Below are 14,593 nucleotides of genomic sequence, written 5' to 3'. Positions count from 1 at the left end.
ATGGATGGATGAGGAGACAACTTGGTGATGTCTCTCTTTTGTATTTTGACTTCAGAAGCACCAGAAACTGTTCAGCCAGGTGCCATGGCCCAGCCTGCCAGCTCACATTCTTTGCCACACATTAAGCAGCAGCTGCGGAATGAAGAATGCTACCATGGCAAGCTTAGCAGGAAGGCAGCAGAGAGCCTCCTAATTAAGGATGGGGACTTTTTGGTTCGAGAAAGTGCAACATCTCCTGGCCAATATGTATTGAGTGGACTACAGGGAGGCCAGGCAAAACATCTTCTTCTGGTGGATCCTGAAGGCAAGGTATTACTGACTTCTCATTATAGTATTTATAGGATGTTGTGATTAAGGTTACTCTGAATGATAGATCCAAAGCCTTATATTGAAGAGTGTTCAAGGCTAAGGGTTTACTTTTTCTTGAACCGTCCAGCTGGAGCAGAAAGTGCTATATTGAGATTAGTGGAGGAGTTTGAGTGGGATCCACCCTGTAGGATCAAATAGAAAACAGCTTCTTTCTGCCCTTTTCTGTTCGGTGCAATGAATTAAGTGAATGCCTACGTAGAAGTACAGGGATCCACAGGTGACCGTTGCTCAAAATCATATACATAGGCCTTGTTCTCAGGGTGCCTATAAATTCATTGATGCTTAGATAATTACAAAGAAAAATGACATAAGAATGATTCAACCAAAGCATTGTGATGTTTCTCAGGATAGAAGAGTGCTCTGGAGGAGTCAAACTGAAAGGCTTCTTGCAGGGTCTGACATGTAAGACGAACCTTGAAAGAGGGCCAAACTTAAAAAGAGAGGACATTTGGAGTGTAGGGAAGGAACCATAGGAACAGGCAGAGCAGTAGAATGGTATTAAGCCAATAAAAGATGTACTGCTGTAACAGAGGATGCCTATAGACAGAAATGATCTTGCACTAAAAACAACAATATGGTAGTAATAAGTCCTTCCTTACCAATAATTACTTTAATTGTAAATAGTTTAAACTCTCCAATCAAAAGATGTAGAATAGTTAAATGGATTAAACAAAAGAAGATCCAACTATATGCTTTCTATAAGAGGCATACTTTAGATTTAAATACACACATAGGTTGAGAGTGAAGAGAAGGATAAAGATATTCCATGCAAATGATAACCAAAAGAGCAGGGGTGGTCATACTTATATAAGAAAAAATAGACTTTAAGTCAAAAATTGTCAAAAGTGACAATGACATTATATAACAATGACATTATATATATCAGAAAAAATAGACTTTAAGTCAAAATTGTCAAAAGAGACAATGACATTATATAATAATAAAAGGATCAATTCATTAGAAAGACATAACAATTATGAACATATATACACCTAAAATCAGAGCACTCAGATATATTTCACAAACATGGACATGACTGAAGAGAAAAATAGACAGCAAAACAATAATAGTAGGGGATTTCATTATCCCATTTTCAATAATGGATAGAACATCCTGACAGAAGATCAATAAGGAAACAGAGGGCTTGAACAACTCTGTAGATTAAATGGACATCTACAGAACATTCTACCAACAGCAGCAGAATACACATTCTTCTCAAGCACGTTCAAAACATTAACAGGTTAGGTCACAAACCCTAGGATAGATTATATGTTAGGTCACAAACCAGTCTTAAAAAATTTGAGTTAGAAATCCTACCAAGTATCTTTTTCAATCATAATGGAGTAAAATTAGAAATTAATGGCAGAAAGAAAATACAATATTTACAAATATGTGGAAATTAAACAACATACACTTGAACAACCAATGAGTAAAAGAAGAAATGAAAAGGAAAATTTGAAAATATCTGAAGACAAATGAAAATGAAAGCACAGCATACTAAAACTATGGAATGCAGGAAAAGCAATATGAAGTAAATTGACAGCAATAAATGCCTCCATTGAAAAAAAAAGAAAGATCTCAAATAAACAATCTAATTTTACACATCAAGGAAATACAAAAAGAATAACAAACTAAGCCCAAAATTAGCAGAAGAAAGGAAATAATTCAGATTAGAGCAGAAATAAATGAAAGAGGAGAAAAAATTAGGAAAAATCCACAAAACTAGTTGGTTTTTTGAAAAGATAAACAAAACTGACAAATCTTTAGCTAAGTTAGCTAAGAAAACCAGAAGGAAGACTCAAATAAATAAAATCAGAACTGAAAGAGGAAACATTACAATTGATGCCAATTTATGACAATATGGATGGATCTTGAGAGTATTATACTAAGTGAAATAAGTCAGATGGAAAAGAATAAGAACTGTATGATTTAACTCATATGTGGGATAAAAAAGCAAAAAGAAACAAATAAACAACTGATGCCATAGAAATTAAATGATTATAAGAGATTACCAAAAATAATTATATACTAAGAAATTGGATAACCAAGGAGAAGTGGATACATTTCTAAAAACATACAATCTACCAAGATTAAATCATAAAGAAATAGAAAATTTGAACATATGGATTATTAGGAAGGAGATTGAATCAGTAACCAAAAACTTTCCAATAAAGAAGAGCTCAGGACTAGATGGCTTATTTGTGAATTCTACCAAACATATAAAGAAGAATTAATGCCAATTCTTCTTAAACTTTTCCAAAAAATTGAAGAGGATGAAATATTTCCAAACTTCTTTTATGAGGCCAGCATTACCCTGATACCGAAACCAAAAAAAAACAAAAAACAAAAAACAAACAAAAAAAAACACTACACAAAAAGAAAACTATAGGCCAATATCCCTGATAAACATAGATGTAAAAATCCCTAACAAAATACTAGCAAACCAAATTCAACAATGCATTAAAAGGGTTATCTATAAGCCATAAACAAGTGGGATTTATCCCTGGAATGCAAGGGATAATTCAACATATGAAGATCAATGTGACATACCACATTAGCAGAATGAAGGATAAAAATCATACAATCTTCTCAATAGATGAAGAAAAATCATTTGGCAAAATTCAATACCCTTTCATGATTTAAAAAAAAAAAATTCAACAAACTAAGAATAGTAAAGGCCATATATAGAATGCCCACACTAATATCATACTCAACAGTGAAAAACTGAAAGCTTTTCCTCCAATATCAGGAACAAGAGAAGGATGTCACTCTTACTACTTTTATTTGACATAATATTAGGAGTACTATCCAGAACAGTTATACAAGAAGAAGAAATAAAAGGCATCCAAATTGGAAAAGAAGGAGTAAAATGATCTCAATGACAAGATCTTATATGAAGAAAACTCTAAAGATTCCACAAAAAACTATTAGAACTAATGAACAATTTCAACAAAGTGGCAGAACACAAAATCAACATATGAAAATCAGTTGCATTTCTATACACTAACACTGAACAATCCGAAAAGGAAATTAAGAAAACAATCCCATTTACAATAGCATTATAAAAAGAATAAAATACTTAAGAATGAACTTAACTAAGGAGGCAAAAGAGTTGTACACTTAAAGCAAAAGACTTGTACACAAAACATTGCTGAAAGAAATTAAAGAAGATGCAAGTAAATGGAAAGACGTTCCATGTTCATGGATTGGAAGATTTAATATTGTTAAAATGCCTATACTACCTAAAACAATCTACAGATTCACAGTCCATATTAAAGTCTCAATAACATTGTTTTTTATAGAAGTGGAAAAACAATCCTAAAATTCACCTGGAACCACAGAGGACCCCAGATAGCCACAACAATCTTGAGAAAGGACAAAGCTGGAGAGGCATCACACTTACTGATTTCAAACCATATTATAAAGCTACAGTTACCAAAACAGGATTGTACTGGCATAAAGACCAATAGAATAGTAAAGAGAGCCCAGAAACAAATCTATGCATTTATGGTCAAATGATCTTTGACAAAGTTGTCAAGAATCCACAATGGGGAGAAGATAGGCTCTTCCAAAGAGTTCTAGGGAAAACTGAATATCCACATGCAAAAGAATGAAATTGGGCCCTTATCTTTATAACATACGCAAACTCTACTCAAAATAGATTAAAGATTTAAATGTAAGATTTGAAACTATAAAACTCCTAGGAGAAAACATAAGGGAAAAATTTTATAACTTTGTTCTTAGCAATGAGTTCTTGGATATGACACCCCAAACACAGACAACAATTACAAAAATAGGCAAATGAGATTACATCAAACTAAAAAGTTTCTGCACAACAAAGGAAACAATTCACAGTGTGAGAAGGGAGCCTACAGAATGAGAGAAAATATTTGCAAACTATATATCTGATAAGAGATTAATTTTCAAAATATATAAGGAACTCCTAAAACTCAATATCAAAATCGAAACGAATAACCTGATTAAAAAATGGCAGACGACTTGAACAGACATTTCTCTAAAGAAGATATATAAGTGACCAACAGGTATATGAAAAGATGCTCAACAACAATATTGTCAGAGAAATGCAAATCAAGTAAGATCTTATCTCGTACATGTTAGGCTGGCCATTATCAAAAAAACTGGAAAGAACAAATGTGCTTGGGCAGAAATTGGAACACTTGTGCATTGTTGGTGTGAATATAAAGCTGGTATGGAAAATTGTATGTAGTTTCCTCAAAATATTAAAAATATAACTCCTATATGATCCAAATATCCCACTTCTGGGTATTTATCCAAAAGACATATACCCGGGGGAATGGTCAGTCAATGGAGCGGTCAGAACACAAACAACATTTATTAATTAAGTTCTCTTAAGTGTCGTTCATTTTGCTCCCAAAATATTACAATAGTAACATCAAAGATCACCATAGCAGATATAATGATAATAAAAAAGTTTGGAAAATGGTGAGAATTACCAAAATGTACACAGAGACACAAAGTGAGCAAATGCAGATGGAAAATGGTGCCAATAGACTTGTTTGATGCAGGGTTGCCACAAACCTCCAACTTGTAAAAAATGCAATACCTGCAAAGCACAATAAAATAAAGTGCATTAAAACGAGGGATACCTATTTAGTGTACAGTTAAAGATTTGTTCAAAGAATAGATCTGTTATGGGTTTGTTACCACACACACACACACACACACACACACACACACACACACACACAGCCTATATAATTGGGTTCACAGCAGCAGATGTTTGCAGGGCCTGGCCAGTACAGTAAGTGTGTAAAGCTGGGCAAGTGAAGGAATGAGCAAAAGGTATGGTGGATTGTGATGAACTGGAAAGTGCATGTTTTGTGTAAGGGGGCAGTCACCACTCAGCTCCAGTCGCTTGCTGCCATTTGGAGTGGGAGCTGATGTAGTCAGATTCGATTTTTCCAAGGAAGACACAAAACCAGATTTGACATGAATTCCCCTCATTTTTAATGTGAAATACCTAAAAATTCTCTTCCACCTTACTCCCCAGAAAACTAAAACACCTCCTGGCATATTTGGCCAGAGCGGTTAGTTTATAATCCTGCCACTAAGAAGATTAATTTGGCATTTATATGCAAGATCAATTAGAGAGAAGGGAAAGACCAGGGACAGAGAAAGTAATTAGGGGATTCTAGGTAAAAAACAGTAAAAGTTTGAACCGAAATGGAAGCAAGGGAAATACGGAGAGGAGGGCAGAATGAGCTAAAATTAAGAACACAGACTGACAGGACTAATCAGCTGATTTGACTTGGGTTGGGAATGAGATGGAATAAATAAATGTCTACCAGTTTTGAAGCCATTTGAGAGTAAGTTGGAGACATCATGTTCTTATCCCTGTAATCCTTTAGTTTGTATTTTCTAAGAAGATTCTCTTACATTGACATAGTACAATGATCAAAATCAAGAAATTAAAACATTAATATAATACCATTATGCAATTCACAGTTCATATTCAAACTTGGTCAATTATACCAATAAGTGTGTGTTTTTTTTTAATATTCTAAAAACCAATATCTGGAGAGAACCTAAAGAATTCCTTAAGGAGAGGTAGCAGAATTATATAACAAGGTGCTCCCTGGCTGCATGCCTTCCCTCTCCTGGACAGTTTCCAGCCACCCTCCAAACAGGAGTATATCATGGCCAGGCTACTGACCATTAGAGTCACGGTGGAGAGTAATGTCTTCTGCCCATGTGTAGGGTGAGCATGTAATAACACTAGAGAGGAAAGTCCACAAGAGAAGGTAGGCCTAGGGCACCTGAGTTCCTCTGGCATGCAGATAAGATGTTCTATGTAACAAATATTTATGACTCACTACCCTGAAGTCTACAGGAAGGAGACACAAATACCTATTAGAAAGGTCTGAGAGCCTTTTTGGAGGGCACAGGATTTGTGCTGAGCCCCCAAGGAGAGGCAGGACTTCTCCAGAAGGGCCTGCTTCTACACAGACAGGATATTAATGGAAGCACTCTGCTTGGTGGGATTTAATTATAATCCTAAATTTCATGCTTGTGTACAACACGTTTCAATATTTATAAGAATAGTGACATAATAGAATATATCAAACCTTAACATGGCAAAGAGATGGATTGCAAATTTGGACTGGGTGACAAGTGCTTATCATTTTTCTAACGGGGAAGGACAGTTACTTTAAAAAGACAATAGGGAATGAAAAAAAATGTTCTAAAGGCAGAGTTAAAAAGCACCTTTTCTTTTTTTATTCAGCAAAATATCTACGTCAAGGATATGTCTGTCTCCACCCCTCACCCCAATTGTTTACATCTTTCAAGAGAACTGTTATCATTTAACCTAAACTCTTTCATGCTTACTTTTCAAGGTGAGGACCAAGGATCATGTATTCGATAATGTTGGCCACCTTATCAGATACCACATGGATAATAGTTTACCAATCATCTCTTCTGGAAGTGAAGTAAGCCTTAAACAACCAGTAAGAAAAGATAACAATCCAGGACTTTTGCATTCAAATAAATGATATTATGGAAATACCATCACACTGATATTTCAAGAAACTCCGCTTTGTGTTAGGACAAAAAGATAATTCAAACTTGGTTTCTAAATAAAATAAAACACAAACTGTAAAGTGCATCTTTCCAAGACCATCATGGATTAGGTCCTTGATAAAACAAAGAACTAACAAAAATTGATCTTCAGAAAGTGAAAGTCAGAAAAGGGGACAAGGATTGGTCCATTCGAAAATAAATTATACGTAAGCACGGATGTCACTTTTTAAGGCCATATTGCATTGATAACAAGCTAAAAGCACAATTAAAATTTCACATGCTAAAGACAACTTGAATGAACTGCTTGGGCAGTGGTATGTGCCTTTCAACTTGATAATTTGGGGACATTTTCATATTGGGGAGATTAGTTCTAAGTGTCTTCATATTCTATAACAATGGAACCATTTGCCAAAAAAAGTTTTTCTTTGTTATAAAAATAAGAAGCAATTTGCTTGTTGGATATTGACTTTATTATATTTTCCATTTAGTAACACTTTCACTTCAGTGTTAAAATAAATTTGACATTGAATTTATCTATGCCAGTGGAATTGTCTATGCCAGTGGAATCAAATCAAAAGCCATCGAAAGCATTGATCTATTTCATTGGCCTGTCCCATTTGCTAGTTAAAGGATTGGGGCCTAAATTGTTTGGCCAGGTGTTTCTCAGTTTTTGCTGTTTGGACTATTTGTATGCAGAACATGACAACCTGAAGAGGCCGAAACTATTGGTCATTTCTGATTTAATATTTATCCTTTCTCCTCTTCCCTGCCACCAAAAAAGTTCTTGAGAACACACATTTAAACAATGGCAAACAAAACAATGTTATTCACATTCAGTATCCAGATTGGTTCCATTACTATTTAAAATACTGAATTTATTGCAAGTATGGGGAGATAGCCTCTTGACTGGCTATGACTGAATGATAGTCCCTCACCTAATGTATCCATAGCACCTTTTTTAGATATGACCAGACAAAAATGCAGAAGAGAGAAAACATAGTAAACAAAACTATTTGTCACAAGTAGACTCATTGGTAAACCGATGGTGTCATTAAGCGTCATATAGGGAAAAGCTCTGGGATGGTTGTTGTCAATGTGACCAAGAGCCAGTTGCTGAACCTGTCTGGGCTCCAGTTTCCCTGTGTATATGAGAGAGCTGGGCTAGATGAATTCAGAAGTCCATTTCAGCCCTAACATAATATGGGTCTATAAAAAGCCAATTTGCCATTTATTAGGGGTCAGTGTTGATAACCAGTCTGTATAGTTAAGGTAACAACTTCAGTGTTTTCCTTAATCTGTGTCTGTACTCAGAATGAATGGCACAACTGAGATCAACATTCAGATAGCAGAAACCCCAAACCTTTCAGTCAAAAACATTGAAACTTTGGAATAACATAAGTAAATACAGTACAAGTAGGTTCAATTGTTTTGAGTAGCAGAAAACTGCTTCATTCCTTTACTTGCCTTTACATATAGAGATATGGTTATTATTATAGAGAGGGTTTTATTCTTAGCCTGAGTTATCTGGACAATTGCCTTAACTCCACTTCACTTTGGCTATGTAGATACAACTTAATATTTGTAGTTGTGATGTATTTGCTAAGTTTTAAATAAAATATGGGAGACTTTTTTTGGCTAGAAATTATCAGAAATTGAGCACACTGAACTCTAATGTTTTTATGTAAAGGTTTATGATTTTATTTTACTTCTGCTATTAATTTCTTAGGTCTGTTTCCTTTTATACAACTAGGAAATAATGTATTTTTCATCAGTTTTGCATACACTGTAGTTCTTGGTTACCTGTCTTCATAAAGTAAATCAGGAGGGGTAGAGATCATAGAAACTTATGGGTGATCTAATAACCTTTGTTAGAGAAAGAGGAGGGCTGTGGTCTCAGTCTGGCTTGAGCAGAGTGTTAGAAGCAAGAACAAGTTCCTGATACAAATAGATGCAGAGAGTATAAATGATGTGAGCAGTACATGTGGATAATCAGTATTTGAACTGTAATGGTATAGTATTTGGATGAGCAAATACTACACTCAGAAATACCACAGACACAGTTAAAACAAAATGAAACGACAAAGAAATGTTTGATTGCATGCTATTTTAATGACACTTTTATCTTCATCTGTCTTAATGTGGAAATCTATTTGCCTATAAATATCTGTAAATGACTTTTCAAAAAAAATAAATAAATGATTATTGCTTTGTGACAATATGTCTGATGTTTGGGATTTGGAAAATTTGTCATTTGTAGGATGTGTCAGGGTCCTGACAGGAAACAGATGGCTTGCTTAAATTGGGTAATTTGAGGAGAATTTAATAAAGATGTGGGCAGAGAATGGGGAACCACAGGGGAGGATGTAGTTCCCTGGGGCCAGGGAAGGTGTGAGGAGAGGGGAGCAGTAACAGAAGGAGAGAGCTATGTGGCAGGGTTGCCTTTAAGGAGCTATGGCCTGTAGTGGAGGTACCCAACCAGTCCTAGTGATTCTAAGAGGCGGAGGCTAGGGGCATTATACTCAATGGACAGAGGACAGCCTTTTCAACAAATGGTGTTGGAGCGATTGGGCATCTGTATGCAAAAGAATAAACTTCACAATTTATATATAAACATTAATTCAATCCGATTATGACCTTAAATGTAAAATGTAAATCTATGAAACTTTTATGAAAGAAAAACTTAGAGGCCATTCTTCAGGATATAGGGCTAGGCAGAGTTCTTAGACTTGACATGATTCATTAAAGAAAAAACTCATACATTGCACTTCATCAAAGTGACAAAGTTTTGCTCTGTGAAAGACTGCTAAGAGGATGAAGGACAAGCTAGAGACTGGGAGAGAGTATTTGCAGATCACATATTCAAAAAAGGGCTAGTATCTAGAATATATTTTAAAAAAACTCTTAAAACTCAAAGGTAAAAAAGTCTAATTAGAAAATGGGAAAAATAACATGAACAGACATTTTACTGAAGATATACAGATGGCAAATAAGCACATGAATACATGTTCAACATCATTAACCAGCAGAGTAATGCAAATTAAAACCACGAGGAGATATTACTGTATACCTATCAGAATGGGTAAAATGAAAAATAGTGATGACACTAAACGCTGGCTGGGATGGATCACACATACATTTCTGGTGAAAATGTAAACTAGTACAACCACTCTGGAAAGCAATTTGTTTGTTTACTTAAAAACTAAATGTGCAGCTAACACTCAACCCAGTAATTGTACTCCTGGATATTGATCACAGAGAAATGAAAACTTGCGTTCACACAAAAACTTGTACGAGAATGTTCATAATAGCTTTGCTTGTAACAACCTACAACTGGAAACAATTCTAATGTTCCTTCAGTGGGTGAATGGTTAAACAAACTGTGGTACATCTATACTATGGACTACTACTCAGCAATAAAAAGGAATGAGATGCTGATAAGACAACTTGGATGACTCTCCAGAGAATTATGCATAGCAAATAAAGCTAATCTCAAAAGATTACATACTATAGAGCTATATTTATATAACATTCTTGAAATGATAAAATTATGAAAATGGGGAACAGATTAGGAGGTAAGGAGGAAGTCAGTAGGAAGAAGGGATGTGCATACAATTATTTGCATGAAGGATAACTGAAGGGCAACATGAGGGATTCTTTTGTGGAATTGTTTTGAATTTTTACTGTATCTATGTGAATATCCTAGTTATGATAATGTATTATAGTTTTGCAAGATGTTATCATTGGCAGAAACTGAATATAGCTTACAGGAGATCTCTCTGTATTAGTTCTGGCAACAGTATGTGAATCTACAATTTTCTCAAAAAGTTTAATTTTAAAAAAGTTAGTGGGCAAAACTGAGATACATCAAAAGATTTTTGAAGATTGATACTCTATTAACTCTTGGCAGTTTCACTGAACATACTAAATCCACAGAACATGGTGGTAGGATCATCTAGGTCATCCTTGTTCCATTATTCTAGAACTAGGAGGCATCCACTGGATGAGCTGCATGAGACCTTACTTTCATGAAGGGACTCAAATGTCAATATATAATATCATCTCTAGAGACATGTTGACAAGATGAGAGGACGGCAAACACTGATGTTGTAGGAGATACTGTCAGCTCCTCCAGGCCCCTTTGGGTCCTTTGAACCATAGCCGTATGCCCCTCCGCTGGCTTCTGTGAATTTTGCTCCTAACTGCTTGTTCAGTGACTGTTTATTTTGAGGACAGCCTCGGGCCAGGGGAGCTACTCTGAGACACCAAGAGCCAGAGGAACCTGTGAGTTTCCTCTTCCACTTCCCCACGACCACCACTGATGGAGAGTGGGAGAAAGCCCAGCTCCCTTGCCTCATCCTGATTATACTGCAGAGCACCCTGTGAGTCAGGCTGGGATGGGCACCCTGCTGCATGGCCTCTTCCCCTTCTCGGATTTGTTTCCTTATTTCTTGACACTTTCTCTGGGAAGCCCTTCCTTAGTAAATCATTTACACTCACATTTTCACCCCAAGGTTCACTCCCAAGAATATGACTGACAACAGAAGAACATCAAACAATTTTAAGCATGTGTCCCATTACTGGACTATACTATCTATATGTTCAAAGCCATTAAAATTTAAATTATGTAGTATTTTTTTGAATGCTATGATTATATTATGTTGTATTTTGTCAATATGCATCAAACATGTTATGTAAGCATTTAAAACATACACCACTTTTAAATCTTGTTTGGATATTTCTTTCTTTCCATTGTAATCTACTGAGTATTTTGAGAAACATAAATGGAGTGATTTTTGGGAGGGTCTGCATTCTACTTTGAATATAATTCTTGCAGATTTGGATCTTTATCAAATGGTCATCATCACCTCTTCTGATAGCTTTTACTGGTTTTCTGATTTAAAAACTTGTGACTAAAAATCTTAAATATTAAATTCAGATAGTTGGTTCTCACACTCTTTTGGCCAAAGACCATCAAAGATACAAAAGGCCTACCATGCCACATACATCTCATCCCCAAACCCATCTTCCCCCCCTTTTTTTTTTTGGTAGAGATAAAGTAATCCAGCAACACTTAAGAACTGGAGAGGAATGATAGGAATTGTTTATTTACTTTTAAGGGAAGAATATGATCTCATTCATATGATTTTATGTCCCAAAATACTGTCCTATAAAGTTTTTGATAAACTTAAGTTTATCATTATTAACATTCTTCTCCCAAAAGTGGGAATATTAATTATCTGGTGTGTTTGGGCAGAAACTTTGCAATGTTGAATATAGAAATGATGAATAACCACTCTTGGTAAACTTGAATAAAGTGCTGATTTTAATTTATGAATTCTAAACATTAGTAACCTCTAATATTTTACTTGGTAGGTTCTTAATAGGTAAACCTTAGCCATATGTAAAGATAAAAACCTATAAAATTGCAGGTAATTTTTCCATGATAACTGATGAAATAACTTGCGTGCTTGTGTCATTCGATGGCCCATCAGAAAGACCCTTGAATGGGCAGTGGATGATGTTTGGAGAGTCACTGGTCTAGACTTTTTAAATATAATCAATCTATCATCACAAATGCATCTTAGTCATAAATGTTTGTTTGCATTAATTTCCTAGGGCTGCTGCAACAAAGTAACTCAAATTAGGTGGCTTAAAACAACAGAAATTTATTCTGTCACAGTTCTGGAAGCTAGAAGTCTGAAATCAACATATTTACAGGGCCATACTCCCTCTGAAAGCTCTAGGGAAGAATCCTTTTTGTCTCTTCCAGCTTCTGGTGGCCCCAGGCGTTCGTTGGCTTGTGGCAACATAACTCGGCTTTTCTGCCTCCATCTTCACTTCACATGGCTATCTTCTCCCCATGTGTCCCTCTTCGTCCTCTCTTCTTCTTTAAAGACACGTCATTAGATTTTGGGTCCATCCACATCCACCTCATATCAACTAATTACATTTGCAAAGATTCTGTTTCCAAATAAGGTCACATTTTGAGGTTCTGGGTGTACATGAAATTTAGGGGAACACTATTCAACTCCTACATGACCCAGGCCAGCTCAAGTCAAAAGATGTTTTAAGGTTCACAGAACCCAAGGAAAAGCTGAACTATCAGACTTCACAAAGTGGAAGAACCAGACAGATCCATGGCTTTGAATGACAGAAGTTCATGCTTTTCAATCTAAGCTCCACCATATAGATGACGCAGTTATGGAGGTAGCATAGTTCCCATAAAATATAGACATGTGACATAAAAGTCTGCTTCTCTTCCATATGGTTACTGCCTGACTCAGTTTCATGAAGTCTTATTTCAGTTACTTGGGAAGGGAATATGAATGGCCTATCTTGGGTCTGGTGCTCACCTTTGACCCTGTAAGGTATGGTTAGGTCTTCGGGTGGTGGCAAGGTGATGATGGTGAGGCCATAGTGGCTCTTGGCAAGAACAGATTCTATGAGAAGGGTTTGATTATGGCAGGTGTTTGACCCGTGTGTCAACATTAAATGAACCCCTGGAACTGTGCTTGGCACAAAGTATATGCTCAAAAAATATTATTGAATAAATATACTATGAATAATGGTCTGATCTTTCTCAGTTCTTTTGAGTACTTCTGTTTCCATCTCTAGCACATCATATTTTTGTCCCGTTCTCATAAATCTCTCTTGGATAAACTCCTTTGTCCCATTCCGTAAGCTCCTGTTACCCTCTGCACATTCACACTTGTATTTTTCAACCATTCATTCTCAGAATATTGTAGCATTTGGGTTACAGCAATTATAACTTTCTGATTTTTCCTTACTACCTCAGATTCCAGTATGTACTCCAGCCCAATCAACTGTAAATACATAGCAACAGAATATAAATAATCTTTAAATAGTATTACTACATTTTAAAAGCTCTATCTCTGTAGAATGCCTTTCCCATTCCTCCAGGTTTCAAGCTCTTCTACTGACTACCTTCTTCCTGCCTACTTCTCCAATCTCATCTCTAAGTATAAGAATCTTTTGCTTTTGTTGGTCTAGCCTTCCTGTTGACTCTCTTCCTCTAGGAACATTCCCTGGTAGAGCCTTCATCAGATGTTCATTTTCCCCCAGAATTATTGCCTATTCTACTCTTATTACATGCAGTAAATGATTTTTGTGTCTTGTCTTTTTATGTAAGCATCTTGTGCCTCAAATAGAGTGTGGGTACCTTGAAGGTAGGGGTCCTGCCTCACGCTTTATATTCAAGCACTTAGGCCAGGAATTAAATAGGATAGACAGTCAAGAAAATTTGATTGCTTATAATATGTCCATAACTCCACTGAAATATATTTTTAGAACAAAGGGGCTGTAATTTATTCTTTATTTAGCATCTTTTGTGACTTAGGTGCTTAATTCTTGTATTTTACATGTAGTAGTGACAAGTCCTAGATTCGGAGATAAGGAAACTGGGTTCAAATTCTGTCTTTGTTGTACATTGGCTTCGTAGCCACAGATAAGTCACTTAATTTCTTTTGTTAATTTCTTCCGCCGTAAAAGATCATAATACCTATCCTAGCCCCTCACAGGGTTGTTGTGAGGACCAGATGAGCTAGTGTCTGTGGAAGAACTTACCAAATTATAAAGCATTACATAAGGGATTATAAACACTGCCTCCTCATGTGCTCCCCCCACCCTTACATCTCTATCCTTT

General features: G+C 35.8%; 1 protein-coding gene across 1 annotated transcript in view; it reads left to right on the top strand.

The window, feature by feature from the left end:
• SHC4 (SHC adaptor protein 4) overlaps positions 1 to 9,146 on the top strand; it is a 117,206-nt gene extending 108,060 nt beyond the window's left edge. The window contains exon 14 of the mRNA XM_011355177.2: positions 6,747 to 9,146. Within this exon, the coding sequence (XP_011353479.1) occupies positions 6,747 to 6,902 (156 nt within the window). The 3' untranslated portion in view covers positions 6,903 to 9,146. The remainder of the gene's footprint in view (positions 1 to 6,746) is intronic.
• The last annotated feature ends 5,447 nt before the right edge of the window (positions 9,147 to 14,593 follow it).

This window comes from Pteropus vampyrus, unplaced genomic scaffold (genome assembly GCF_000151845.1).
Source record: "Pteropus vampyrus isolate Shadow unplaced genomic scaffold, Pvam_2.0 Scaffold19, whole genome shotgun sequence".
Classification (NCBI taxonomy): domain Eukaryota; kingdom Metazoa; phylum Chordata; class Mammalia; order Chiroptera; family Pteropodidae; genus Pteropus; species Pteropus vampyrus.
This window is presented reverse-complemented; position numbering and strand designations above follow the sequence as displayed.